We start from the raw sequence: 26,830 nt of genomic DNA on the forward strand, positions 1-26,830 counted from the left end.
CAGAGTGCGATAACGTGACAGGTTTTCAAGTAGAAGACATAGTAAGCCTCATTTGGATTTTATGGTGGTGGGAATAACGGGGAAAATATGAACGGTTACAATTACCCTCTTAGAGCCTAAGTATCAATTCACATGTGAATAAAAGTAGAAAGAAACTTCCTTTGAATACCCTTGGTCACAGTAGCTAGAGAAATGGACATAACATAATGCAAATTAAGAAGCAGAGGAAATGCCTGCTATTTGAGCCAGAAGGTATTGAGTGGGATTTGGAGATTGTAGCTTTAATAGTGTCTCATTGCTGCTTCCTCATGGTAGAATTAAGAGCTGTGGTGGTTTTGTTCTGGTTTCTTTCTTTTTTCCCTACAAAACACTATCCACCTGTTCTTCCCAGATGCTTTTCTGTTCGTTAGTAGTTACAAAATCTGGATGTCATGGAAATAGACTAGAACTCTTTTTAAGTTAAGGGAAAAGTCCAAAATTGCCCAAGCTTTGCGTTGTTTCTAAAATTCCTGATGTGCTTACAGCACTAAATCATTGGCTGTCTTTGAGAGTCAGGAAATAATAATCCGGAAACTCGGCCTTTTGGAGTGAAATGGCGTAGATTTGCATGATTTAGATCCTGGAGGGCTGGGATGCGTGGTGTACATCCTGATAGGTGCCTCGGGACACAGGAAATCCTCGGTGAACGTGGGTGTGTATGGCCTGCAGAGAACAGTGTCTGCAGAGGAGTCCTTGATGCACTTTGCTTTTTCCATTATTCATGATGCAGGCCCTTTTTGCCTGCAAAGAACAGTAAATGCCTCATGCTTTTAATGACTTGTAAATCAAAACTGTTCTGTGGTTTGCAGTGCCCCTGGTTATTTCCTTTGTGTTATCAAACCCTTCCAAGATTTCCATGGGAAAGAATCAGTTGGGATTTTCTAAATGAGAGGCATAAATGATTAAAATGGACGGATGAAATTCAGAGTCAGAATAAAAGGACCGCCTGGTGGGGCCACTGATGAAAATACCATCGCCCTCTTCCCATCAAAGTTTATAGCTTTCCATTTCTGTTTTTGGGTTGTCATGTGGAATTTCCAGAACCTGATCTAATGTTGAGAAAAGATGGTTTGTTTCTTCATCTTGTGCCTACACAGGTTCTTGAAAACAGTTGTCATCTGTCCATGCTTGGGTTCCTTTGTGCTCAAGGCGGTGCCGTGTCCTCACGAGGCACTCGGGATTGGGTTTGGAGAACCAGAGGGGCCGGTAGTCTCATCTCCTGCCTGTCTTCCCTGGATTCCAGGCTTCTCATACGCCTGCTTGCTTTTCTGTGCTGTCCCCTGCAGCCCCTGTGGCCTTTGGTGTTTACAGCAGTGCTTCTCCAATGCTGGAATGCATCAGAAGCACCTGGAGGGCTTGGCAGAATACTTGTTCTGGGGGCGGCCATGGGGGAGGAAATGGGAAGTTATCCAGTGGGCTTAGGGTTTGTTTGGAAGAAGAAAAAATTCTAGAAAACTGTTGTACAACAGAGTAAATACAGGTAACACCATGATACTTAAGGACAGTTAAGATGGTAAAACAAAACAAAACAAAACAAAAGAGTTGGGTATAAAGCAATACGTTTCTCATAACCCATGTTATACTCTACACTAAGGTCTCTCATTGCACCATATATAAATTATACTTCAGTTAAAAAACAGAAGCCAAAAAAACCCCAAATATCTACAGCTCTGGACTCATTGGCCCCAGAGTTGGAGTCTGTAAGTCTGGGACGGTCCCCTAGACTGGGCTATCTCTGATGGTTTTCTTGATAGTCTTGGTCATCAGGTTTCCAGTCATGCCAAGGCCACAGGTCCGGGAACCACACATTCTCTAGGCCTGAGTCAGAGCCTCTTTCACAGCTAGCTCTGCATGCTCTCATTACTTTGCATCTTTTTTCCAGTCTCTTTCAAGTATTCCGGTGCAGAACTTGTGGAAACAGCAAGGCAATCTAACAATGAGTGGCGTCAAGTGTAGAGTCTGAAAGCCTTCTCTAACATAGTGCCATTGGCCTGAGTTTCATTGTGTTTACTCTCTGAATAAAGGTATTTGCCATCTGCAGAATCAGAAGAAATCCATCACCCAGGACGAAGCTTAAATCAATAATGATTTAAACTGTGGCTAGAGAAAGTTAGAGTTGTATTCTTGGTGTCCCTCCATGGTTACAATAGAAGCAAATCATAAGATCATAGAATTTCTTTAAGTTTTTCGGTCCAGAATCCTTTTATTCCTCTTGGTTACCCCCCAGGACATCATCCTTCATCATTTTGTTTCTGATGTGACAATTTTCATAAAAGTGTCCTTTTTTGCTTTATTAGGAATACTTGGATTTCCAAAATGACCTCTTCTCAGTGAGCTTTGGATTACCAAGGAGTTAAGGAGAGATAGGCCTGGCAATGACTTGTGAGTGACTGTGGCAAAGCTTACCCATAGGGTTGTAGACGAGGGAGGGATTGTTCTTGACCCAGAGTCACCGAGTCTGTATCATAGCATGGAGCTGTATTTGCAGAGAAAGAACAAGTGGTAGAAGGCAGAGAAATGAACGGGGAGGGTGTGAAAAGCTTAGAGCAGTGCTGTCCAACCCAATAGGCTGTGATGACGGGAATGTTTGTACGCTGACCAATATGGTTGCCACTGGCCATGTGTGGCTGGTGAATACTTAAAGTGTGGCTAATGCCATTGGGGAAGTGAATTTTAAATTTTATTTATTTTTAATTGATTGAGTGGCCAGTGGCTATTACCCCGGGAAGTAAGAGGCTCGTGGGTGCCGTGAGGATGCCGCCGACCGTCTAGGCAGAAGGGAGTTCTGGTGAGGAGCAGGAAGGAAAGGGAGAAAGGGATAGGTTGAGGAGGGCCTTACATATTGGGCTGACTGGATAGTAGGCCTCTCCGGGCAGTGGAATAGCATTGAAGACTTTAGAACAGAGAAGAGGGTATTTGGGGAAGAACATTCTAGCGATACAGTACAAGGCAGCATGTAAGAGGAGGGAGCAGAAAAGTCTGCAGCTGTTAGGTTCATACAGTTAAGTGTCTAAGGTCTAGGGTGCGATGGCAGGATGAGGGGGGGGGAGATGTGTTGACCAGGCAGGTAGGTGTCTGGATGGGGGGGTGCTGGGAGGTGCCCAAGCACCTGCAGGTCTCAAGTCTGGTTGACGGGGCAGGAGTGTGGTGAACAAAGTGGAGAAGTCAGGAAGCTGGTGGGGCGCTTCCTGGGTCTGTGTTGGATCAGGGAGGAGGGAAGGTGACATGATGATGGCTTTCTTGCCCATGAGTGCTGCCCGCCTGCATGAATCTTCTGCACTGTGATATGCTGCCCGTGGCCTACTGGTGACTCCCATGTGCAGGCCGTTTCTGACCAGTCCAGTTTCACTTCCGGTTCCACCTGCTGCCGTCAGTGCTTGCTCGCTTCCTTACCCGCCGGCCGCCATCTTACTGCTTTCCCGGGACCCCTGTCGTAGCTCACCGTGTGATCCCATGGGGGGCCCCCAAAACCAAACCACAGTCTGCCCAGCAAGGCCTTGGGTTCCAAGAGGACTACAACCATTTTCATATTCCTCTACCGTGCCTCGCAGAGAGTCTGATGTGCCTAGTTACTGAAGGAAGGAAGAGGAGGGACCCTTCCTGGGGGCTGTAGGGGAGAATCCATGTGCTTCCCTTTTCTGGCTTCTAGAGGCTGCCTGCTTTCTTTGGCCTGTGGCCCCTTCCTCTGTCTTCATCCTACGGACTGTCCTTTGGTTGGCACACCCCCTTTTGACCGCAGTCAGGGAAGGGTCTCCAATTTACGGGATGCCTATGATTCCACTGGAAAATCCAGGACTCTCTCCTTGTTTCAAGGTCCTTAATCACCTCTAGAAGGCCTGTTTTGTCATAGAAGGTAACATTCACAGGTTCCAGGATTAGGATATGGACCTCTGGGGACACTATTATCCTGCCTACCACAGGTGGCTCAAGGGGCAGATGGTGAGCAGGCTGGTGATGCAGGAAGTGGAGTTTCTGGACAAGACTGACCTTGAGCTAGAAATTAGAGGTCATCAGTGAATAAATGGTGGAAAGCCCTGGCATCAGGTGGGCTCCCCAAGGGAATGAGTCTGAGCCATAAGGTTAAAGCCATGTGCTGTCCGGCTTCCGCCAAAGTGCCTGGACATCGGTACCGTTCCTTCTCTTAATATGTCCCCTCCTTCCTCTGGCTGCCTTGAGCACTGCTGTTTGGTGACACTCAGCTCCGAGTGTGCCTCTCTGGTCATCCAGGATACGACCTTCCTTCTGCTCTTGTTTGACTTTGCATTGTGTGTTCTTTTGTTTATATTTTTATTCTCATTTTCTTCCTAACAGCTTTATGAGGTCTAATTCACATAGCTGTGCCACTCCCTCATTTAAAATGTACCATTCCGTGGGTTTCACTGTTTTTGCAGATAAGTCCCACCATCACTACAGTCAATTTTAGAACATTTTCCTCACCCCCAAAAGAAACAGTGTAGCCTTCAGCTGTCACCCTTTATTCTGCCCTTCCTCCCAGCCGCTGCCAACCACTAACCTGCTTTCTTTCTGCATCCATCTGCCTGTTCTGGACGTCTTCTAGAGTGGAACCATGTCATATGCGATCTTTTATGACTGGCTGTCCTTTTCATTTTAAAGATTTTCTTTTCTTTTCTTTTCTTTTTTAGAGAGAGAATGAGAGAGGGAGGCTATGAGTGGGGCAGGGGCTGAAGGCGAGGGAGAAAGAGGCTTCCCGCTGAGCAAGGAGCCTGATGTGAGGCTCCATCCGAGGACCATGACCTGAGCTGAAGGCACACAGTTAACCGACTGACCACCCCAGGCACCCCCTGTCCTTCTCATTTTAAATCCGGATTCTGTCCTTGCATGTTCAGGTTCTCCCCATTTTTTTTCTTTAGTTTCATTCACTCGTTCCTTAACACGTTTTCTTCCTGAGTGTGTGTTATAAAAATCAGCCTTCGTTTTGAGATTCTACCGAAAACCGGAATTAGACAGGAGCTCTAATGGGAGACTGTCATGGAGGAGTTTCAGCTAGGGTAAGCTGACTACCATGAGACCACTGCAGTCCGTGCCTCAGTTCCTGGCTGATAATACTGCCTGATCACAGCATTCTTTCTCCCCGATCCCAGAGGTGGCTTCTTTTTTCTTTTTAAGATTTTGTTTATTTATTTGACAGAGAGAGACACAGCAAGAGAGAGAACACAAGCAGGGGGAGTAGGAGAGAAGTAGGCTTCCTGACAAACAGGGAGCCTGATGCAGGGCTTGATCCTAGACCTTGGGATCACGATCAGAGCTGAAGGCAGATGCTTAACGACCGCGCCACCCAGGTGCCCTATCAGAGGTGGCTTCTAGGTCTGTGGCAACCCGCAGCCCTAAGTAGCCAGCCCGAATAATCAGTGTTCCTCTGCTGAGAGAGCTCTGACATTCCAGTTCCAACGGGAAAGCAGATATGCAATTGCAATAAATCCAGTTGTTGAGAGCCAGATCGGGTACCTGCAGGGAGCTAGGATTCCTTGTTAGGAGGGACATACCAGCTCTGCTGCTGGGAAGTGTGGTTGAACAACGTCTCCAAGGAGGAGGTGGAACTTACAGGTTCTACCCGGGGCCGGCGTAGGAGCCAGGGGACATCTGTACCCTCCACAAGCAGATGACCAGCTTGTCAAATGCGGACACTGCATCTTAAGCATCCTTAGATCTTCAGTATCTAGTGTGGGTCTTTGAGGCAGTTGGGGGGGCTGGTAGTTCTTGCAACGCTGGTGCCTGCTCCCCATATTTTGCCCATCTGAAGGAGGTCTTTTATGTCTTAAGCCCTGGCTTTTCCTCAGACCAGAACCTAGGGAGGCTAGAATGGGTCTGGCACGAGTTTCGTTCCTCCCTTTCCTGGGCCTTCTAGAGAACTCAAGTAGCTGTGGATGGCAGCCCACTGCTCATGTGCCCTCTGCTGCTTTGTACTCGTCCCCTGTGCTTCTCCAATCTGCATGTGACCCTTGGCTGAGATTTGTTTTGGAATGTCTCAGAATCCCTTCCTGGTGCAGCTCTGGATTCTAGAAGTGATTCTAGAAGATTCTAGAAATGATGCACCCTCATGGGCAAGGCCGTGGGCTATGCGGGATACCCGGACCTTTACAGCCCCAGAGCCGCCTGGGTCCTTGCTGCGGGGGATGACCTAGCAGAGGAGCTGGGCCAGCGTCACACAGCACCTGGAGGGCTGGCTGAGGGAATGTGGGTGCTGTAACAGAGGCTTCTAGATCACTGCACCCGCTGGTTCCACCCAGTCCCTGTGTATAAGCCGTGGGCTCCCAAGCGTGGTGGCTGCTCACTGAGCTTTACCTCTGGGCCGGGCTCAGGGCTCAGGGCTCTCCGTGCTTTGTCTTCCGTAGGCCTCTCAGCGGCCGCCGGAGGTGTGGGGTAGTTCCTCCTACATTTCAGGGATGAGGAGACGGAGTCTGACAGGTGGAAGGTAGTGGACTCCGGGGTTCCATCGGGGCCATCCCCCTGGCTTCGCTGCCTCCCAGAGCCACAGCGATTATGTTCTCTGTTTTGTGCCCTCTTCCTTTTCCTTCTCGATCGAGATTTTGATCCTGGTGATCACCAGGTTCCGGTGGTGGCAGTGGGGGGTGGTTTGGAAATGTGGCCTGTGCTATTCGTGCAGCTCGGACCTTGGGGACCAGCACTCCACAGCCTGGCACGGCTTCGCTCTCACTCAGTCTTGGCGAGCTCTTGGCCAGGCTGGTAACTCAGTGCTGGGTTGGGTTGCAAAGCACCCGGCTCTTGCTGATTGAGAGAGTGTCCTAAAGCATGGGACACAGCGCCTGGCTCTCGGGCTTTCTTGGCACGCATGTGTTCATCCCACTCTTCCTGGTGGCCGCTGGTGGCCGCTGGTGCCCGAGGAGCTGCCACGCGGTATGTGGGCTCCGGATGACTGCATGTGGTTGCCAAGACGGTCATTGGCACACTTGCCTTCCAGTGCCCCAGCTGAACGATAATCCCCTCACCCTTCGCCATGGCTGCTGCTGCTTCTTCTTTTTTTTTTTTCTTTCTTTCTTGGGTTTTTTTTTTTTTTTGGTGGGGGGATACTTTTTAAGGTTTGCTTTGCACCTTCTCAGCTCCTTTCTTTTTTTGCTTTCATTTCAAAATGGTTTCCAAGCAGCTACGTGGAAATGAGAAAAGGACTGATGTTTGCCATGAACGCTTCTCTCAAATATTTTTTAAAGGAACACCTGTTGCATCCTCTTGGCATAATTGTGCCTGATCATCCTGGCTGATGATGAATGCCCCTCCCCATCCTCTCCCCCTTCCCAGAAGTGACTTCCTTCTACTTTCCAGGGTGTGTTTTATTGAAAATGAACCTTTCTGCAGGTCGGCCCCTTTGCTCAGGAAGAGCATCTGTCCTTCCAGTCTATGAGAGCCAAGTGTGGCAAATGTGTGTGTATGTGTGGTTAGAGCCAGAAAGCCAGCACATCCACTGGGAGGCGGCAGAAGGATTGTGATGTCAGTTGGCAGCCAACTCAGCATCTCCAAAACGGCAGCAGGGACCAGTCTGCTGTGTGGACATGCTTGTACTTGAACCTGTCAAGGATTAGAGCCATCTCATCCATCAGGTTCCCCCCCTCGCACAGTGGCCTCATCGTACCTACCTCCAAATGGCAAGATAAGGTCCCCTAATTACAGTGGTGGGCCTCAAGGCACAGTTGGTCACCTGGCATAGAAGATCGTACATGTGTGCAGCCTAGCCTTCAGCGGCTGCCCTGCGTCAGGGCCGAGGGGCATCAGGAGTACAAGACATCATTCGAAGACATATGTCTGACATCAAGCTCTTTGGCATGACTTCTGACCAGAGGAGAGTGTCTGTCTGTTCAACCGAGAGACTCTCCGCTCAGCGAAGATGGCCTGCTTTTGGAGAATTGGAGACAGGCACAAACGAGACTCTTCTGGGGAAGAAATCCCACCAGTGCTAAGTGTGGGAAGGACAGTAGGTCATTAGCAGCAGCCACTTTACACTCATATGACAAAACTGTATGTCTGTGTGTCCTCGGGGGAAATGATTTTTCTAAGCATGTGATAGTGTCTTGCATTTAATAGTCTGTGATGTAATTGTCTTATTGGGGAATAAGGGACAAAAATGCCGGGTGAATTTGCTGGACTGCAGGCCATCTTTGTACGCCCTGCGCTATGCCGATGCTATTGACTTGGGTATGAAGTGGGCTTGGGTTTTTGAATATGGTTATGCCTGTTTTCCGCACCTTGGACTGTTAGATCATACTTCTTAGGATGTGAACTATTACTAATGTGAACATACACAACGGGGATCAAGGAATGATTGTGATAATTTGGTCAAATATACTAGAAATATTGAGATGAGAAAAATGACTAGAGATAAAAGGGATGAAATACTTGGTTTTGTGGATTCCATAAAGGTCGTCCGCACCAGAAACGCCGTTATCATTAGAACAAAAAAATAAGTTTCAGTAGTTGGTCCCTGCGCACTTGTACCTCTTAGACGTGTAAACCCCCAGGCTTGTCTTCCAGTATTTACTGTATTTGTCTCCTTTGTCTTCCATTTACCTACTCTCCCAATCTCTCTGCCCTTCTAGCCTCTTGAATGTTTCAACTGGACAGTCCTCTTTTTTCTAGAACCTCTCATTTTCTAGCAAACCACCATCTGTTGACTCTTATTCTCCTGTGGTGCACAAAAGCGTACTTGTGCTGGTGGTCAGTATTGCATGTTATCACGTGTTGTGTGTAGTCGAGGTGAGAGGTAAGGTACCTAGGAGGACAGCCCATTTTCTGGTTGCCCCTTTGCTCTGCTGCTGTACTCGACATTTCTCGCATTTGAAGGTGGACATCTGAGGGTGGTGCTTTGGGTCTTTGACCCCACCTTCTGGCTTTCTGTGACCCTCAGATACTCTTTCTGACATGGCTGGGTTTTCCCCTTTCTCCCATAAAGACAATATCTGGACAGAGCTTGTGGTCTTCTGTGTGGCTCAGTTAACCCCATGTCTCTGTGCCACGGTACCAGTGCGTAGGCGGAGATGCCAGGCTCTCAAAGTGCTGGGCTGCAGCGTGCTTGCTGATGGAGTAGAATTTGATGTTCAATCTCTAGCTGCCTCTATTTTCTGTCCTTGGCTGAGTAGACTTTTAGGATAGCTGCAGATCAATTGAACTCAGTGTGTTTTGTTTTCTGTTGAAGAGATGATCTACTTAGGAAAACCTATTCTAGGACACTTATTTGGATAAAAGATGGCAGTGGGCACCCATCTCAAGCTTCACTAGCGTGGACCCCTCATATCTGCATGTCTGTGACTTAAGGGCTCTAGCATGGCCTTCCTCCCTGTTCAAAAGGAAACGGGCCATGTAGCCACCTAGGCTTCTCTCATAATACCTCAAATCTAAGGGTTCAGACCTTTGAGTTTAGACACTAAGCTATTAGGCATAATAGTTATTCTGTTATTAGTTATTAGTTATTACGAATAAAAAGGACATTAGTAGATCAAATTGCTTATGCCGGCCTCTCCTCTCTCTGAAGGCCAGTGAAGAAAGGAGAGATGGTCTTGAAGAAAGAAGGCTGGGTTGCCTGTGCTTGTCTGAGCAAGGGGGAGTCGGTGCGGGTGCAGGGATGGAACCGGGCCTGTGACAGGGAAACGAATGGGCCTCGAAAATGAAATGTCTAGTTCATGGTTTTTCCTGGAACTGACCCAAACTGTAGTTCAGTTACATGTGTGTATTGAATAAAATGGGTTGGAATTTCCCTCTCGCTTGGAATTTGCATTTGTATTGCAGGATTAAGATTTGTGTTAAAAAGAAGGGGTGGAAGAGAACTTCAGTGTTTCCCCTGCACTGCCGCCGTCCCCCTTGAGAGGACTGTGGAACCCATGGAAACCGAACCCAGTCATCATTTGGCTTCTTGTTCTGGCCCCCAGCCAGTGCCTCACGGATGTGCTCCCCGAGCCAGAGAAGAAGTAGAGGTCTGTGCTTGAAGGCAGGAGCACGTCTGTAAATGCCGGGACTGTCTGGTTAGGCCACATCCCACCCTGAGAGCCCACCTCAGACGATTGGGTGTCTGAGAGGCCCAAGGTCAGCCCAGGGGCACATCTTCTTCCACGAATCCAAGGTGACCATGGGCCTCAGCTCCAGAAAATGCCCAGACGTACAACTTTCACCTCAAATATGAAGGGTAGTGGTAGATATCTTTAGGGGGGTCCATAGTGCCCAGATTCAGAATCCTTGCTCTGGGGCACAAGTCACTGTTGTAGACACGTGGAGGAGTGTCCCTAAGCCTCAGCCTGCCGTGAAGCCATTTCCTGTCCCTCAGATATACTTGTCCTTCCCCCATTTGCTCATAGACATTTTTAGTAGCACCGTAAGCCCTAAGGTGCTCATGGGGTAGAAATATTGACTCGCAATTTTTGTTTTTATTAAAAACCTCGTTATTTCCAAAGCCTACCACTCTTTAAAACCTATTCTGATTCTGTTTTGTCTTACAAGTTGGCATTCATTTTTATGGCTGGGCTGGCTCATTTGCAGAGATCTCTGCAAGGTGGGGGAATTGGATGACGCTTCTGGCTTAGTAAGTCATGTGAACTTTCCCAGCATTTCTAAAACCATTTCTCGTTTTCAGTTTTCTTCAGTTTCTTTCTTTCAGTTTTCTTCTGAGATCGAAAAACACTGTCCTGCCACCTTGGAGCACCTGGAGGCAGTGCTCATGGCTTTACAAGCAGTCCCAAGGGACTGGAGGGTGCGAGCATGCAGGGGCCCCCAGGAGCAAAGCAGAGTGCCGCAAGTGGGAGGGTGAGGGTCTGGAAGGGGCGTGTGGGCCTGATTATGGACTATAGATGCCGTGACCTTATCAATGTTTTGGATTTCACAGCAGACCAGCAGAATCTATAAACTCTTGACCTGAAAAGGGAAGTTTCTCTGCCTTTAAAAGGCCAACAAAGCCTTGTTCTTCAAATTCTGAAATTTCTTGCAGCGCCGTTAACAGTGGGTGCTTTGTGGATGCTGACCGAGCTGTATTTACATTGCCAGCTGACCTCTTTCTCACGGGGTTGTCCAGTTCGATACTCCTGTCTTCCTTCCTCTTGCCCTCATTTTCGACCAACGATGCAGGGTGGCCTCGCCTTTCTGCAAAAGACTGAGTTCCAGTCTTTTAGAACTGGAATTGGGGTTGTCTTCTAAGACATTCACTAACAACGTAATGAATTAAACCACTTTTTTTTTTTTTCAAGATTTTATAAGAGAGAGAGCATGAGCAGGGGGAGGGGCAGAGGCACAAGGAGAAGCAGATTCCCCGCTGATCAGGGAGCCTGAAAACGCAGGGCTTGATCCCAAGACCCTGAGATCATGTCCTGAGCCAAAGTCAGACATTCAACCCAGCCACCCAGGCACCCACCTCCCTTGTTTTAACCGTGTTTATTCACTTGAGTTTGGGTAGGAGAGGCTTTTGCAAATCATACTGTAAGAAGGAGGGCACGTTCTCAGAAGCTCTGGCAGAGAAGTGCTGTGGATCCTTGATTAAGCTGAGGCAGTTTGCTGAGGATCCAATCCATGACGTGTGTCGGGCTCCTCCTGGCCTTTCTTCCCCTGCTGGGACCTTAGGGCTCCCACAAGCTCTGACCTCCAGTTGCCTTGGAGTGAGCCAGCTTCTGTGGCCCGTGCACCAGCCTTCATTCGCTCTGCTCGAGCAGGCGTCTCTGAGAAGCATCACTGACACAGAGGAAATATAATGTTGGGTTGAAGCAGGAGACCTGGGGAGGTTTGTGTGCACACTGATGTGTGTACTTCGTATCAGTCACATGGCAGGATCTTGCAGAAAGACTTCCTGGCCTCCTGAAGAAGCACAAGACAAACTGGGTTTAATTTCCAAGTAAGGCAGACGGCAGGAGGAAGTGTGGTCTCAGGTGGTCCTGTAAACACATTGCAGCAGGTGAGAAGGTGAACACAGAGAATGGAGATTTGCTGTGTGGACAAATGGGAGATCACATTTTCTGAAGGAAAGATGGTTCTGCTTCATAAAGCTTATGGCCGCCTCACTTGAGCAATTGATTTGTTGAGTCTGCATTCAGTACTCGGTGAGAACAACTAATTTCAAGTAGGAATGATTGTACTCAAGATGGTGGTTTCCTTTCCTGTGGAGACGGTTAAGGACTTGGCATGCCGCAGTCCCCTCTTCCCCCAGTGTGGGTACATGCTGGTAGCTTGATTTGTTTTTGATTATCTTTTTCCTCTCAAAGCAAGAAACCCAGGGCATTGTCCTCTCCTTCCCCAGCTGCCCCGCCCCTGCCTTGAGGGGAAGTCTACTAACACAGAGTACTACCCACCAGCTCACTATAGAGGAAGTGGCAAGAGCAGCACCTTTGCCCTTGGAAGGGACTGGGTCCCAGCTTTCTGACTTCAGTGGTGACTGACTGGCGCTGTAAACTCCCAGTGAAATGAGACCACTGTACACTTCAAAACTGAACTCCGGAGGAGGGAGAAAATAGAGTCAGGAGGGGCAGGTTGGTCCGAAGATGACCCTACTGTTCCTAGCCTTTCAGCCATTCCAGTAGCAGCACTGAGACACAGCAGGTGGGTGTCTAAGAGGTGAAGCTGGAGGAGAGGCAGAGTGGCCTTTGGAGCCCCTCCTTCTCCAACTTCCTAGCAGAGAGCCAGGGCAGCCTGCTCCCCCATCCCCAGAGTCATCTGGTGAGTCTCCTATGGAACAGGATGAGGGCCAGGGGTCCTTGTTATTTCAGTATATTCTGGCAACACAGTTTTCCAATGATGTCAAACAACACACATTAGTCGAGGTTGGAGACGAGGCACACAATGGGGGAAAATGCAACTCTTGGCCCCGGGGAGAGCCTACCCGCCGTGGGATTCACTGAGGACTTCCCAGTGGTCTCTCCAGAACTGGGGTCATTCAGAGGTGATGGAGAATAATTTGAGAAGTATGTCTATGGAAAATGTCTATCTTGATGGGAATTTTTAAAATGCCTATCCCAGGGAAGAAGAGCCCTATATTTTTTTCCACCGAGTGTTGGTAAGGAATGGCCAGCATGTGTATGTTAGGCCGGAGTTCTTGATACTGGGGTCTTGGAAAATCCTGTGCTCCGTAATCCCTCTTGTACATTCCGCTCATTAACTTGCCTGCTGACTATGTAATTGGAAAAATCAGAATCAAGCAATTGAATTAATAAACTTGCACGGAGGAAAACAAGGTCTGTTGGCTTGCCTGAGTTACAGCATTATAAAATTTGTGTTTTTCCTTTAATTTTTGTTTTTGTCTCCCTTCCTAAAGTAATGCCAGCTCTGAGGCTTTTTTTTTTTTTTTTCCACACTTGGTGTAGTGATATTAATTGATGTGAGTAGAAATAGTCTCAGAGTAAATTTTCTCATAACTAAGGTAATTTCAGTCTGTCCCGGGGGTGTCTGACTTTTGCTTAGTAACAGAAAAGTTTGCATTAGATATAAAGTGTTTTTGGGTGGTATATATTAAAAGGAAAATATTATATGAGCATAGTCCAGGTAAGGGAGCTCATACCCATATAGTTTTTTGAAGAGTGGGAAATTTTCTTTTTTGGGGGGGATGTCTGCTAATAGGGGATGATGGAGAAAATGAATGGACATGCACAACAGCTGAAAGAACTAAAAAAGAATCCCAGTAAGGACCTATACCCCGAAAGAGTCCTGTTCCACCCTGTGGCTAATAGGACTGGCTTACAGAGAAATACTTTGTTTCTCTTCAGTCATTTCTAAGCATATGGGTCCCTACTTCTGCTGGACCAGCTGGTGATTTTTATCGATGATCTTGTTTTAGCCAAACTCGGGCCCTGAACTGGTTTTGTCCGAAGATGAAAAAAGTGACACTGAAGATAAGGAAGAGACAGAATTGGGCGTCATGGAGGATCAACGGAGTATAATTCTTCATCTCATTTCACAGCTCAAACTGGGAATGGATTTGACCAAGGTAGGTTGGCATGTCCCACTGGGTTTGCAGCCCGTGGCTTGGGTTCTGTCTCCCCTCACCTCCCCAAGCCTCTTTTACTCACATTCTCATCACCATGGTGAGACTGGGGAAGTAGAGTGGGGAAAAAGGCCAAAATGGCATTTGAGCATGGATATTCCAAGGGATAATTAGCAAGGATGTTTTTGTATCAGTGCTTATCCCAGAGCACGAGTGTTGCATTGGACTCTGTCCTAGCATCTAAAGTACAGGAGATGATAGGGAAAATTCAAGATAAGATTTCTTTGTTTCCTGCTGTGTTCTAGAGAAGATTGAAGATGCAGAGACAGATGTGGCATATTGGCCCCAGAGAGAACAACGGGAGGAAGGAAAACGGCGGCACCAGGAGTGAGGCCGCTGTGAGCCTGGCCACAGCCTCCTGCCAACTGGCATTAGCTTTAACGGCTGGTCCCCAAAGGGCAAGCTTGTTGGGAACTCGGATCCCATTACCCACCTGCAAGGAAACAGACCTGTTGTTTGGTAGAAGACTCTTCCTGGTGCTGTGCTCAGCCAGGATTCTTCCTGGGGGGCAGTATTAGGAGAACCTGGTGTCCTGACTACGGATGGCAAGTTGTTGGGCCCCTAGAGATCCTCCCTCACCCCGAGCCATGGCTTCGTTCTGGAGGCAAGCACGGAAAGCAATTCTATATGTAGCTGAAGGGTTGCATGGTGGCATGGGTCGGGGGGCTGGTGCCCACCTGGTTACATTTCTAGCCAGATGCTGAATCCTGATGCCTCCCTGGGAGGGTGCGGCGAGATGGGAGGGAGCAAGCAGGGCCCTAGCCCGGTGCTGGACTCGTAATAGGCGCGACATCACTCTTAACCTTAGGAAGCTGAGCGCTTCCTGTGTGATGAGACTGGTATGGTAGATGGACAGCTACTGGGGAGAGACCGAGGGAGGGTATGCTGGGAAATGGAGGTTCTAGAATCTGAAGGCCAGCCAGAAAATGGTGGGCATGCTTGAGATGGTCCACACCACTGAAGGTACCTCCCCATGGAAACTGCTGTCAGAGAGGTTGGGTTGTTGGCTGCTCTGATGGGTCTGGATACCACAGGTTCATCTCAGACTGTGCTGGAGGCTAGAGAACCAGGAAGGGGAGGGGAGGGGTGAGTGTGAGATACTCTTTGAAGAGGAAGATGGCAAAATGATGACTGACTGCTTACAGGGGACCAAGGAGTCAGGAGCCTCCAAGAGGACAGAAAAGCCTTTTCTGTGGAATGTTTTCTGCATTTAAATGTGAGCGTCTGATATTCTGGGCGACTGTAGCACTCTAAAGAAAATGGTGGCCCCATGCCTGACCTCAGAAGGTTCCCTGCCTTTGCCGCTCTCAGCTCTGTGCTTGGATCTGCTCACTGTGCCGTGAAGACCTGGTCTGTGTTACCCTGCCTCATTCCCTCCAATTCAGCCTTCTAGCTCTAGAATGGTCCTGTCCTTTTTGCTAGAGGAATCATTTAAATTTTTATTTCTATAGATTTATTTTAAAGATTGATTTACTTATTTTAGGGAGTCAGAGAGAGCATAGGAGGGGAGGGGCTGAGTGTGGAGCCTAATCCAGGTCTTGATCCCACGACCCTGAGATCACAACCCGAGCCAAAATCAAGAGTCGAATGTTTAACTGACTGAGCCACCCAGGCGCCCCTAAATGCTTGCTTTTTTAAAAGCCACTTTTTTACTCTTTTGGATTTGTGGACACTTCAGATAGCGCTTGGGTTAAGATCTGGTGGACGGAATGAGGGTAATAATATAGGCTAGTATGATCTAAAACCACATTTCCAAACTCTGGGTCGTGACCCATTTAGTAGGTTGTAAAACCGATGTAGTGGGTCAAAGGATCATTTCTCAAAAATGAAGTAAAACACCATGGAAAATCTCAGCATATACCTCCCATGAAATTTTTATTTCGATTCTGTGGATGCGTGTGTACTAGGTCACAACGTAAAACATATTCTCGTTGTGGATTGTATGAAAAAATATTTGTGAAGCCTTGACATAGAATCAGGAATGATCTAGGAAAGAGAATGTCAGAGACACTGAAATTATCCAGGTCAGATGTGGAGAAACACAATAAAATAACGAGAGGGCTCCATTACAGCGGGTTGAGCATCTCTGAGACCTCACGTTATGGCTCTCTTGTTTTAAAATAAATCCTAGGAGCCATGCCTCTCCTGTTATTATTTTGTTAGGATATAATTGCTTTGCATTTCGGAAGCCCTGGTCTATTCCTAGAAGAGCAACTGTTAGGTTTATCGAATACTCAGCTGGCTGTTTGAAAGGAAAGCTTTTCTAGTCTGAGGTGCACTAACTTACTTACTGGGAAGGAGCTATTATTCGAAAACCAAGGGAAAAGTTGATGAGCTGAAATGCTTGTGACAGGAAGAGGTAAACCTTTGATTGCATTGTGGAAAGGTTGATGACTGTCTCTCTTTGCTCACCACCCCCTTCTCTTTTCTTGGCATTTGCCTATGTCATGACATTGAGCTTGTACCGGCATCTGAGGAGCAGGCACCTGGCTCTTCTTGACTCAGTAATGGATCTCTGGTCACTCTCCATAAAACGAGTACACCGCCCCATCTTTGAGTTGGTGGCCAGGATTGACCCATCCACCAGTCACCAGCATGGTTGGGTGTCCCATGTGATGTTGTGCCCAGGTTAATTAGCTGTGGTCCCCAGACTGGGCCAGTCTCCTGGGCATGTGACCAGTGGAGTCCCACAGCCCCCATCTCAGAGGCAGCCTGTGCTCAATAGAATGTTCTACTGTTGCTCTCTTGAAATTCTTTTCTTTTCTTTTTTAGAAACTTTTATTTATTTACCTGAGAGAGAGTGTGAGCACGAGCTGGGCGTGGGGGGGGAGGTTGTGCAGGGGAAGAAGCAGACTCCCTGCTGAGCAGGGAGCCTACTTAGGGCTCCATCCCTGGACCCTGGGATCATGACCCTAACCAAAGGCAGACACTTAATGACTAAGCCATCCCAGGCATCATCTCTTGAAATTCTTAATAACTTTGAGTAAGGGAATTTTCATTTTCATTTTTCACTTTGCCCCCACAAAACATGCAGCTGGTTCTCCCACTGAAAGCACCCCTGGCTGCCTTCCCCCCCCCCCCCCCAGCTACACTTCCGCAACCCCAAGTTGCTGGTGACTACCAACTCCATTTCCACAAATTGTGGGTAGCCTAGAAGGGAAAAGGAGAGAGAGAGAAGGAACCACAGAAAGATGGCGGGCCACAGAAGGGCGCTTTGAGGAAGGCTGATGGGCATTAGTGGAAGCAGTGAGAGGGCATTCCTGGCAGAAGGAACAGCATGGGCAAAGCCGGAGAGCATGAGGCAGTGTGACTGGAGTCCAGTGCATGCTGGTGAGGGGCCCGGTTGAACCTGAAGTGGATAGTGGTGTCCAAATCCTGTGCAGCCTCGTGGGCCATGTGAAGGAGGGTGAACTTGATGCTGAGGGCAACAAGAAAGCTTCAGAGAGTTGGACATAGGCGAGAAATACAAGGAGGAGGGACTGTGCTCCGCCTGGCCTCCAGGGAGAGGGACCACAGAATGCTGGGTGGAACCGGAGGTCTGTGATCTCCTTAACCTCCACGTCTGGGATATCAAAGACAGTAATGCGTACATTCACATACTTATGGAGACATGCACATGCCGGGTAGTGTTCTAGACACTGGGAGTGCAGCTGTGAGCAAACATCCAGCATCCCTCCTGGAGCTCGTGGGAGGGAGGAGGCAGACAGGAAGAGAGAGAGAAAACTGCAGCAGAGCAGGGCTCGATGGAGGGAGCTCCTAGGACACGGTAAGGACTTGGGACTGAGTGACGTGGTGGCCACTGGAGAGTTTTGAGCGAAGAAACAGTCTACTTGTGAGGGATTGTTTTGACCCTTGTGGAAGGTGAACGGGGGTGCAGGCGAGTGGGGTGCAGGCAGCGGGGGAGGGGTAGACACAGAAGAAATGAGAGGTGATGGCAGAGTGGTAGGGACAGATTTGGGGTGTCCCCACAGGATTCAGATGTCCTGGTTGCGTATGGTCCGGATGCAGAGCATGTGCGAAAGAGGTGTAGGAATGATTCTGGGATTCTGACCTGAGCCCCTACAGGAATAAAAACTAGAGTTGCCATTTGTCTCCATGACCAATTGCTGAGGAATTTACCACCTCAAAAGTCGTCGCTTCAAATAGCCGTTTTGTTTGTTCTCACTATGTGGGCTGGGCCGGGCTCGACTGGGTGGGCCTGCTGTCTGTCTGGTCCATGGTCCATGGTCATTCGCATGTCTCTGGTCAGCTGGCAGGTTGGTGGTGGGCTGGACGTGGCTGAGACAGCTGGGCCTCTGTCTGTCTCTCCATGAAGTCTTAGGATCTCTACCCGTGTGTCCTTCCCGCATGGTCTTTCTGGCTGGGAAGCCAGACATCTTACAGGGCGAACTCGAAGTTCCCAGAAGGACAAGTGTGAAGCAGAGGAACCTTTTTAAAACTTGGGCTCCAGAGTGGCACAGTGTCACTGTCTCTGTACTGATTAAAGCAAGTGTGCTTTGCAGGAGCCGTGGTTCACGTGGTGCCCCTGATGGCCACCACCCTTGCAGGGTAGGGCAAGACCATGGGAAGAGCAGGCTGGGGGATAGCACGAATTCCTCATGGGTCTCTTAGTTCTGAGATGGGCATCCAAGTAGAGAGGATGTGTAGGCAGTTGGCATAGAAGTCTGAGGGTTCTGAGTGAGGTTCAGGCACAAGGCTGAGAACAAACAAGGAACAGAGGATGTTTGAAGCCAGGAGGTGGGAATGAGTCCTGCTAGGGAGTGAGTGAAGATACAAGGAATGTCCAAGGACTGAGTTCTGTGATGCCCCAATTTGTAGAGGTTGGGGTCATGAGAAGGATCCTGGAAAGAAGGTTGAGAGGGCCAGCTAGGAAGGTAGGACAGAAACCAGAGAAGTGTGAGTTCACAGAGCCATGGGAAGGGGATGCTTCCAGGAAGAGAAGAGCCGTCGGCTGTGTGGAACTGCTGCGGGGTGTCCAGAAAGACTGGCCCTGGAAACAGACCATCGCTTTTGTTTTTGTCAGGGTTTGATGAGGTGGCTTTAAGGGAGATTAAGAGAACAGTGATGGCGGAGAGGAAGGATGACTGTCTCAAGAGTTTTGAATATAGTAAAAGGGGAGCAGAAAGTTGGGTGGAAGCCAGAGGTGGACCTGGCCTTGGGAGGCTTCATTTCTGAAGGTGTCTCGGTGCTGGTGGGAATAGAGAGGAGACGGGTGGTGGCTGCAGGAACCTGAGTAGGAGTTGGGCAGGGGATCCAGAACATGGGCAGAGGGTCCCCCTTGGACAGGACAGTGCAGCCATTGCCTCTGGGGAGCAAGCAGAGCCAGGGTGAAGCAGTTGGCCCTGAGCCAGACTGTCAGGGCTGAGCCTGAGTTCCCTAACCCGAGTGCCTCAGTTTCCTTACTGTGACCCCGGGACAGCTGTACTTTCCGTGGGGCTGCTCTGTGCACATGTGTACCCGACGTGCGAAGGCATCAGTGGGGTGCCTGGTGAGTGCCGCAGGGGAGCTGGCTCTGTGACGATCGTCGGCACACTTAGTGCACTGCTTCACTTATCCCAGGGACCACAGAAGCAGGGGGGTCGTGTGATACGAGGGAGGGTTGTAAGAGATTTGAGGAGGCCAAACACGGCAGCAAGGAAAGGAGTGATGGTCTCAGGGCAACTTAGAAGGTAGGAGGAAGGCCATACCCTCCCACAGGGGCACTTAAGTTTGCTCTAGGTCACAGACGTAAAGTGAGACCCATCTGCGTGTTGTCTCACGTCCCCTCCAGGGAGGCGGAGCTGCAGGTTGAGGCATAGAGAATGAGAGGAGCTGGATTATGGCAGAGTTGAGCTTCTGGGGGAGAAAGTGGCAGAGCCTGGGGGTTGGGGCAGGGATCAGAGGGGCTAAGTGTAAGGCGGGGCCGTGGACTCCATGCCCACATGGCAGGAAACGAGGTGGGGGGCAGAACAGGGTCGTCGGTCTGTTGGTCTTGGTGGGGCTGGGATGAGGTGGAGTGAAGTGGGACATCTGGAGTAATGGGTGGAGAGTGGCACGCTGGGAACTGAGGTGGAGGAGGGTCACAGTTGTGGGTAGCAAGGTGACCCACCTGGACTCCTCTGTGGGGGGAGGAGTTAGCCAAAACTCCCAATTTTATGGGATCAGGTGAGAGGGAGATCTTCTAGAACAGTGTATTTCGTGTTGTTCCGGATGGCCCAGCTGAGTCCATAGAGTAGGTGGGAGTCTGGGGGATAGAGATTGTGGTTAAAACTCGTGCAAGGCAAAGGGAAGGAGGATTGGGCTCTCCTCAGGTGAGGAGGTCCCTCTCCTGAAGGTACACAGTGCCTACCCCATTCTTACCTGAAACTGGGTTCCCCTCTTAGTGTCAAGCCAAGAGACATGATCAAGCCAAAGACTAGGAGAAAGAAGGATTTTACTTGCCACAAGTAAAGGAGAACACCAGGGATGTTTCCCAAAGCAGTGTCTCCCTGAACAACGAACCTGGGGCAGTTGTAAGCCAAGGGTGCATACAGAGTGCACACTGGTGAAGACAGCATGGAATTGGGGCAGAAGTCATCTTAAGGTGACAGAGCTTAGGTCAAAGTCAGGAGGGCGGCAAGGGTCAGCATCACCAAATCTCCGTCTCCTCTCGGGCCAGTGTCTGAGTGCCCAGGGGACTTTAGAGCCCACAAAGATGACTCAAGAATGTGTACCCAGTCCAGGGAACTTTAGAGCCCACAAAGATTATTCAAGTCCACTTTTACCTCTGAATCCACCCTTGGAGTTTTACCACAGATTTATTGTCTGCAGTAAGGCTATCTCCTGGTCTGAGAGGGGCAGGTCCTACCTTCTTTCACTAGGTAGTGGGAGGTGAGGGGGTGCACCTCAAATGACCTTTCTAATGTCAAGAAAGCTAGGTCTTCCTCTTTCTTTTCCCAGGGACCCCTAACACTTTCTGCTTCCACCAGTAATTACGACAGACAAGATTCTCTCTTTGTGAGAGAGGCTGGCTGAGATAATTCACAAATTTCTATGATCCGAAAGAATCACTTGAACTGCTGCAGTAGCACCATTTGTAAAACCAGGTGGAGATCTCGTGGGATCTGACCCCACAGATCCCACCACGCAAACAGCCATGTCCTCACCGGCGGGCTTGGGGAAGAGAACGCTGTCCTTGCTCGTGTACTCTTTTTTTTTTTTTTTTAAAGATTTTTTATTATTATTTATTTATTTATTTGACAGAGAGAGATCACAAGTAGGCAGAGAGGCAGGCAGAGAGAGAGGAAGGGAAACAGGCTCCCTGCCGAGTAGAGAGCCCGATGCGGGACTCGATCCCAGGACCCTGAGATCATAACCTGAGCCGATGGCAGCGGCTTAACCCACTGAGCCACCTAGGTGTCCCTGCCCGTGTACTCTTGACTGGCTGCGCAACTTTCCACAAAGTTGCTACACAGTCTTGGATGTACTCAGCTACTAGTGTGATGGGACATGTGTGTCTCTGCGGCTTCTCGATCCTAGCAGGAGGGAGCAGACATCTTGGGCATACAGGTTCTCTCCTTTGATGGTTTTAGTAGGCTAAATTTCCAGGTTTAGTCATGGTATGCCAAATATCAGTGTTGCTATACTTCAGCTCCTCCTTCCAATGGGGAAGTTTTTAGGAGGAGGGTCAGAAGAGCCAGGGTTTGCCCTGGAAATGAAGCCCCACTGGTGTAGCTATGGATTTGCAGTGTCCTATTCCCTGCAAGTATTGTGTTCAGTAACCTTCCCGATGCCTTTGGCTCTTCTCTCCAAATCTTGTTTTGTTTTGTTTTAAAGATTTCATTTATTTATTAGAGAGCGAGCGAGCGAGAGAGAGAATGAGTGGGGGGAGGGGCAGAAGGAGAGGGAGAAGCAGACCCCTCAATGAGCAGGAAGCCCAATGTTAGGCTTTATCTTGGGACTCTGGGAGCTGGCATTTTAAGGAAAGCCAGGGGAGTGTTCTGTGGGCTAAGAAACCTTTGGCATGTGAATTATCTACCCTTTATTTTGTAAGGTTGGAGTTTCGCGTTCTTTCCCTGGCTCTCTTAAAGGACTACAGAGATCTGTCTCGGTGGGTGGTCTCAGCCTCTCTGTGCCGGCTCCTTGGCACTGGGTGGGTCCGCCAGGCTCAGGACAGTTACATAGATGATTCTCAAGGTTCTTTTTTTTTTTTTTTTTTTTAAAGATTTTATTTATTTATTTGACAGACAGAGATCACAAGTAGGCAGAGAGGCAGGCAGAGAGAGAGAGAGAGAGAGAGAGGGAAGCAGGCTTCCTGCGGAGCAGAGAGCCAGATGCGGGGCTCGATCCCAGGACCCTGAGATCATGACCCGAGCCGAAGGCAGCAGCCCAAACCACTGAGCCACCCAGGCGCCCCGATTCTCAAGGTTCTTGAATGAACGGATGTTTCTTTGGAGAAAACTGCACCTGCTCTTGGCCTTTCTTTGCAGAAGCCTGCTGCGTTCCCTGTTCGGGGGAAGAGACTCTTGCGACTTTCTCTTTGGACCCTCTGACTCTCTCAGCGATTGATTATTTTGAAGTTCTAAGAGTCCAACGTGGAGATTAGTTGCTTCTAGATTGACACAACTTTAAATGTAATTAATTGTTCTCTGAGTCCCAAATGCAGATCTTTTTTATTCCCCCTCTTTCCCCAAAGTAGTTCATTGTCTTAATTATGTTAATGGGAGAAGAGGCAGCCCTTATTGATGGCTCGATAAATTCTCCAGTAGGAATCACAGCCATTTGGATGCTGTCGGTCTGCACAGCTGGGCCATCACTCACATCTCCATTGCAGGCAGATAGCCCAATTAGCACCCGCCACTTCTTGGCTCTGTATCTCCAGTGTCCACTGCCCAAGGAACAGATGATGAAGTGACTTATTTACAAAGGCATGCACACACACACACACACACACACACACACACACACCCATAAGACAGGGAAATCGTATGAGAGAGAGAAATCTGCTTTAGAGAAAAGCATCTTATCATGCTTAAAATGTTCAGGGTGCTGTTTTTTGTGTGTGTGTGTTTTTTAAGATTTTATTTATTTATTTGACAGACAAGCAGGCAGAGAGGCAGGCAGAGAGAGAGAGAGAGAGGAGGAAGCAGGCTCCCTGCTGAGCAGAGAGCCTGATGTGGGGCCTGATTCCAGAAATCATGACCTGAGCCTAAGGCCACCCAGGCGCCCCAGTGTGCTGGTTTTAAAGTACCAGAAACACCAACCTGACAGACCGACAAGGGGTGAAAGAGGAGATTGTCCTTCCACTGCCAATCCATCCTCCTTCGTCTCTCTGGGTATTCTACCTTTTCCAACTCTGACAAGGAAGTTGACAAGGCAATGACAGTATCATTTTCAAGTGTAGAATATATATCCAAGGGGGTTGGCCTTGCTGGTGGCTGTGAGACCACATTCCCTGGGTCTGCCATCTGGGGAGGGCTGGCTTTGGAAATTGGTAAGTTCTCAGATATCACCTGAGCTGAAGGCAGCCACTTAACTGACTAAGCCCTCCAGAAGTACCCCCCACTCTTGTGATGCTGTCTACTACAACAAGCATTGTGGATGCCATGCCAGGGTGGAGATGTTTGGGGTGTGGTGAAGATCTGAAAGAGGGAGTTGCTGGTTTAGTCTTGGAAGCAGGACCCCTCAGAAAAAGCTTCACAGAAGAGGATACCCTTGAGAGGAATAGCTGGTCATCGTTTGGACAAGGCAGGAGGAGGCTGAAAAGAGGAAAACAGGATTTGAGTGTGTGTGTGTATGTGTGTGTGTGTGTAGGGAGGGGTGTGTAAGGGGAGGGCTGGAGGTGGAAAGTGAGGGATAATGTCCCAGTAGAGGGAGGTGGGAGGGGGCAGGCTGGACTTCATTTATCTCTTGTAGAGATTCTAGAGAGATGGGCCTGGCTGTGGTGTGGAGAAGAAATCCAGGCGGGTCTGACAGGAGGGAGGCCAGTTGGGAAGCCATAGCCGCACTTTTCCCGATGGGGGCGCCGTGCTTGTCTTTCTTCATTGCTGATGGTCTCCCTCCCCGTGGTAATCAGTAATTTTTGGATAGGTGGATTGCCTAGTCATTCCAGGAGGAGTAGAATAGGCCAGAAGGTGTAGGGTTCATGGGTCCCTCTTTCCTGTGGGCCACTTCTTGCTTCCCACTTATTTATTTATTTTTTAAGATTTGTTCATTTATTTTAGAGCATGGGCACAGGCAATTGGAGGAGGAGAGGAACAGAGGCAGAGGGAGAAACAGAGTCCCCACTGAGTGCAGAGCCCAGTGAGGGGGCTCGATTCCAGGACCCTGAGATCATGACCTGAGCAGAAATCAAGAGTTGGCCGCATAACCGACTGAGCCACTCAGGCACCCCCTGCCTCTGACTAATTAATCAGTGACAGTAGGTGAGGTGGCCCAGCTGTCCCAGTTGTTCTGTCCAGTGAACTCTTACCTCCCTAGTCCACTGAGGGAAAGAAAATGCTGCCATTGGCCAGAAGAAGATACTTGTGCCATATCAGGGGTAATGGGAAGAATTTGGGTGGCAGTTGGGAACCCCAAGGTTCCTGTGTGGTGCCTTCCCTCACCTCTCCTCGTCTCTGTCCCCTCACCTGTGAATCTGGAGCATTGGACTCCATCACCCTGAGGGTCCCTTTCTGTTCTGGTGCTCAGTGATTTGGGGTGCCAAGTGGAGTTCTTTTGCCTTGTTGTTTTGTTTTAATCCTTCAGCTTCTGAGTTCAGAAATACTAGTGGGGGGAACCGTCTTATGTTCTTGCCCTTTTCAAAGGTCTGTACTGAGAGGGTAATAACGCTAGCCAGTTCTTTCCTCATAATTTCGTTCTCGAGTACACACTTGACAATGGTCCTCGTCCAGAGCTGGGATTGTTGCTGGAGAAGCCCCAGTCTGCAGGGGCAGAGAAGGATGCAAGCCAAGGCCATGGAGCCCCCTTCATGGGAATTGAGTCCCTCAGGGCTGACCATCCTCCTTGGAATTCTGCCCTTTCTCTCCCGGGTTCCCTCATGATCACAGGGTCCTGCCGGGGAAGGGAGGGGACAGGAAATGGGGTGGTTTGGGGAAGGCCTGGAGATGGAGACATTTGTGTCGTCTTTTCCATTTTAGATGGAAGTGTTTAGATTGGAGGTGTTTGTTCCCAAGGCTTGTTAAATCCAAAGTCCCTGCGCAGCCTGTCCGTCCACTTACCAGAAGGTTCTGTATTAAGGGCCAGCCCACTTCTCTGTAACCTCTGCTTATTTCTTCTGGCCCAGCCCTGCTGAGCAGGCTTCATGCACAGTCCCTCTCCTCTGTGGCAGCTCTCTGGACATTTGCTGGCTCGCTAACTGGCCTTCCCTCCCAGAGACCTGGGTCAGGGGCTCTTCCTCACTCCTGCTCTGCTCTGACCATGTCGGGATTTGTATGCTAACAGATCTTCTAACAGAGATCTCCAAATAGACCCTCTCAGTGGTGGTGGTGGTCGACCTGGACCCCCTCTTGATGCGGCACCCGCAAACCCCCAGTGTCCGTGTTCGTGGGGACACACTGAGCAACCCCCTTGGTTGTGTCTGATGTCAGAAAGGAAAGTACAGAGTCCTTCCGAGCTCTTCTCTTCACATCTCTAAGTAACGAGGAGTAAAAGAGGGTTTTGTGCGAGGGCAGAGAGTGGTGGAGCGGGAGGCAGACACCACCATTTGAGTCCCGGCTGAGCAGGAGCCGCTCCGAACCGTCTCGACTGTGAAATCGGGTTGGCTTTATGCTACCCCTGCAGCCACGTCTCCAACCTTGTTTTCTTGGACATAGTTTCCCCTGATGTTTGTCTAGGAGTCCAAAGAAACCATGCTCTGGCTGAAGCCACATTGGGTTTGCTAGGTGAAGGTTGCAGCCTCCCGTGTAATCACAGCATCTCCTGTTTTTGTCTCCTTGCCAACACAGGTGGTGCTTCCCACGTTCATCCTGGAGAAGCGATCCCTGCTGGAGATGTACGCAGACTTTATGGCCCATCCGGACCTGCTGCTGGCCATCACCGCCGGGGCCACACCAGAGGAGAGAGTCATTTGCTTCGTGGAATATTATCTCACGGCCTTCCATGAGGGCCGCAAGGGGGCCCTGGCCAAGAAGCCCTACAACCCCATTATCGGTGAGACGTTTCACTGCTCCTGGGAGGTTCCCAAAGACAGGGTCAAGCCAAAGAGGACTGCCCCCCATTCTCCTGCTGGCCATGAACAGCTGACAGCTGAGGACCCTTCCAAAAGCTACAAACTGAGGTTTGTGGCCGAGCAGGTGTCCCATCATCCCCCCATCTCCTGCTTCTACTGTGAGTGCAAGGAAAAGAGACTGTGCGTCAACACTCATGTATGGACCAAAAGCAAGTTCATGGGCATGTCCGTGGGGGTCTCCATGATAGGGGAAGGTAAGCCATGTCATACGTTTGATGGAACTTGGCTCTTACACGGTGATGTTTGCACAGCTGATAGATGATGGATGCCTGTGTGTGTGGAGTTTTGTTTTTATTTTGTTTTGGCATTGTGGGGTGGCTCGGTGGTAAAGAGGGACAGATTTTGTTATTTTGGGATGAGGCCCTGGTAATTTCTCAGTGGGGCTCAGGTTGTAGGCGAGGTGGGATACACTTAGGTCATTGACACACTATACGTGTTATACGGCCCACCTTATGTACTATTTTTATTTTCAGCTTTGCATGAATTTTTTTTTTAAAGATTTTATTTATTTGACAGAGAGAGACACAGCAAGAGAGGGAACACAAGCAGGGGGAGTGGGAGAGGGAGAAGCAGGCCTCCCGCTGAGCAGGGAGCCCCATGCAGGTCTCGATCCCAGGATCATGACCTGA

At 49.3% G+C, this 26,830-nt stretch overlaps 1 protein-coding gene across 4 annotated transcripts in view; it reads left to right on the forward strand.

Moving 5' to 3' along the window:
• The window catches only part of OSBPL10 (oxysterol binding protein like 10), a 327,328-nt gene that overhangs the window by 277,089 nt on the left and 23,409 nt on the right, over positions 1-26,830 (forward strand). For all 4 annotated transcript variants that reach the window (XM_059162392.1, XM_059162393.1, XM_059162395.1 and 1 more), the window contains 2 exons: positions 13,808-13,957; positions 25,918-26,395. In XM_059162392.1, coding sequence (XP_059018375.1) covers positions 13,808-13,957; positions 25,918-26,395 — 628 coding nt within the window. The remainder of the gene's footprint in view (positions 1-13,807; positions 13,958-25,917; positions 26,396-26,830) is intronic.

The sequence above is a fragment of the Mustela lutreola genome, chromosome 2, assembly GCF_030435805.1.
Source record: "Mustela lutreola isolate mMusLut2 chromosome 2, mMusLut2.pri, whole genome shotgun sequence".
NCBI classification, from domain to species: domain Eukaryota; kingdom Metazoa; phylum Chordata; class Mammalia; order Carnivora; family Mustelidae; genus Mustela; species Mustela lutreola.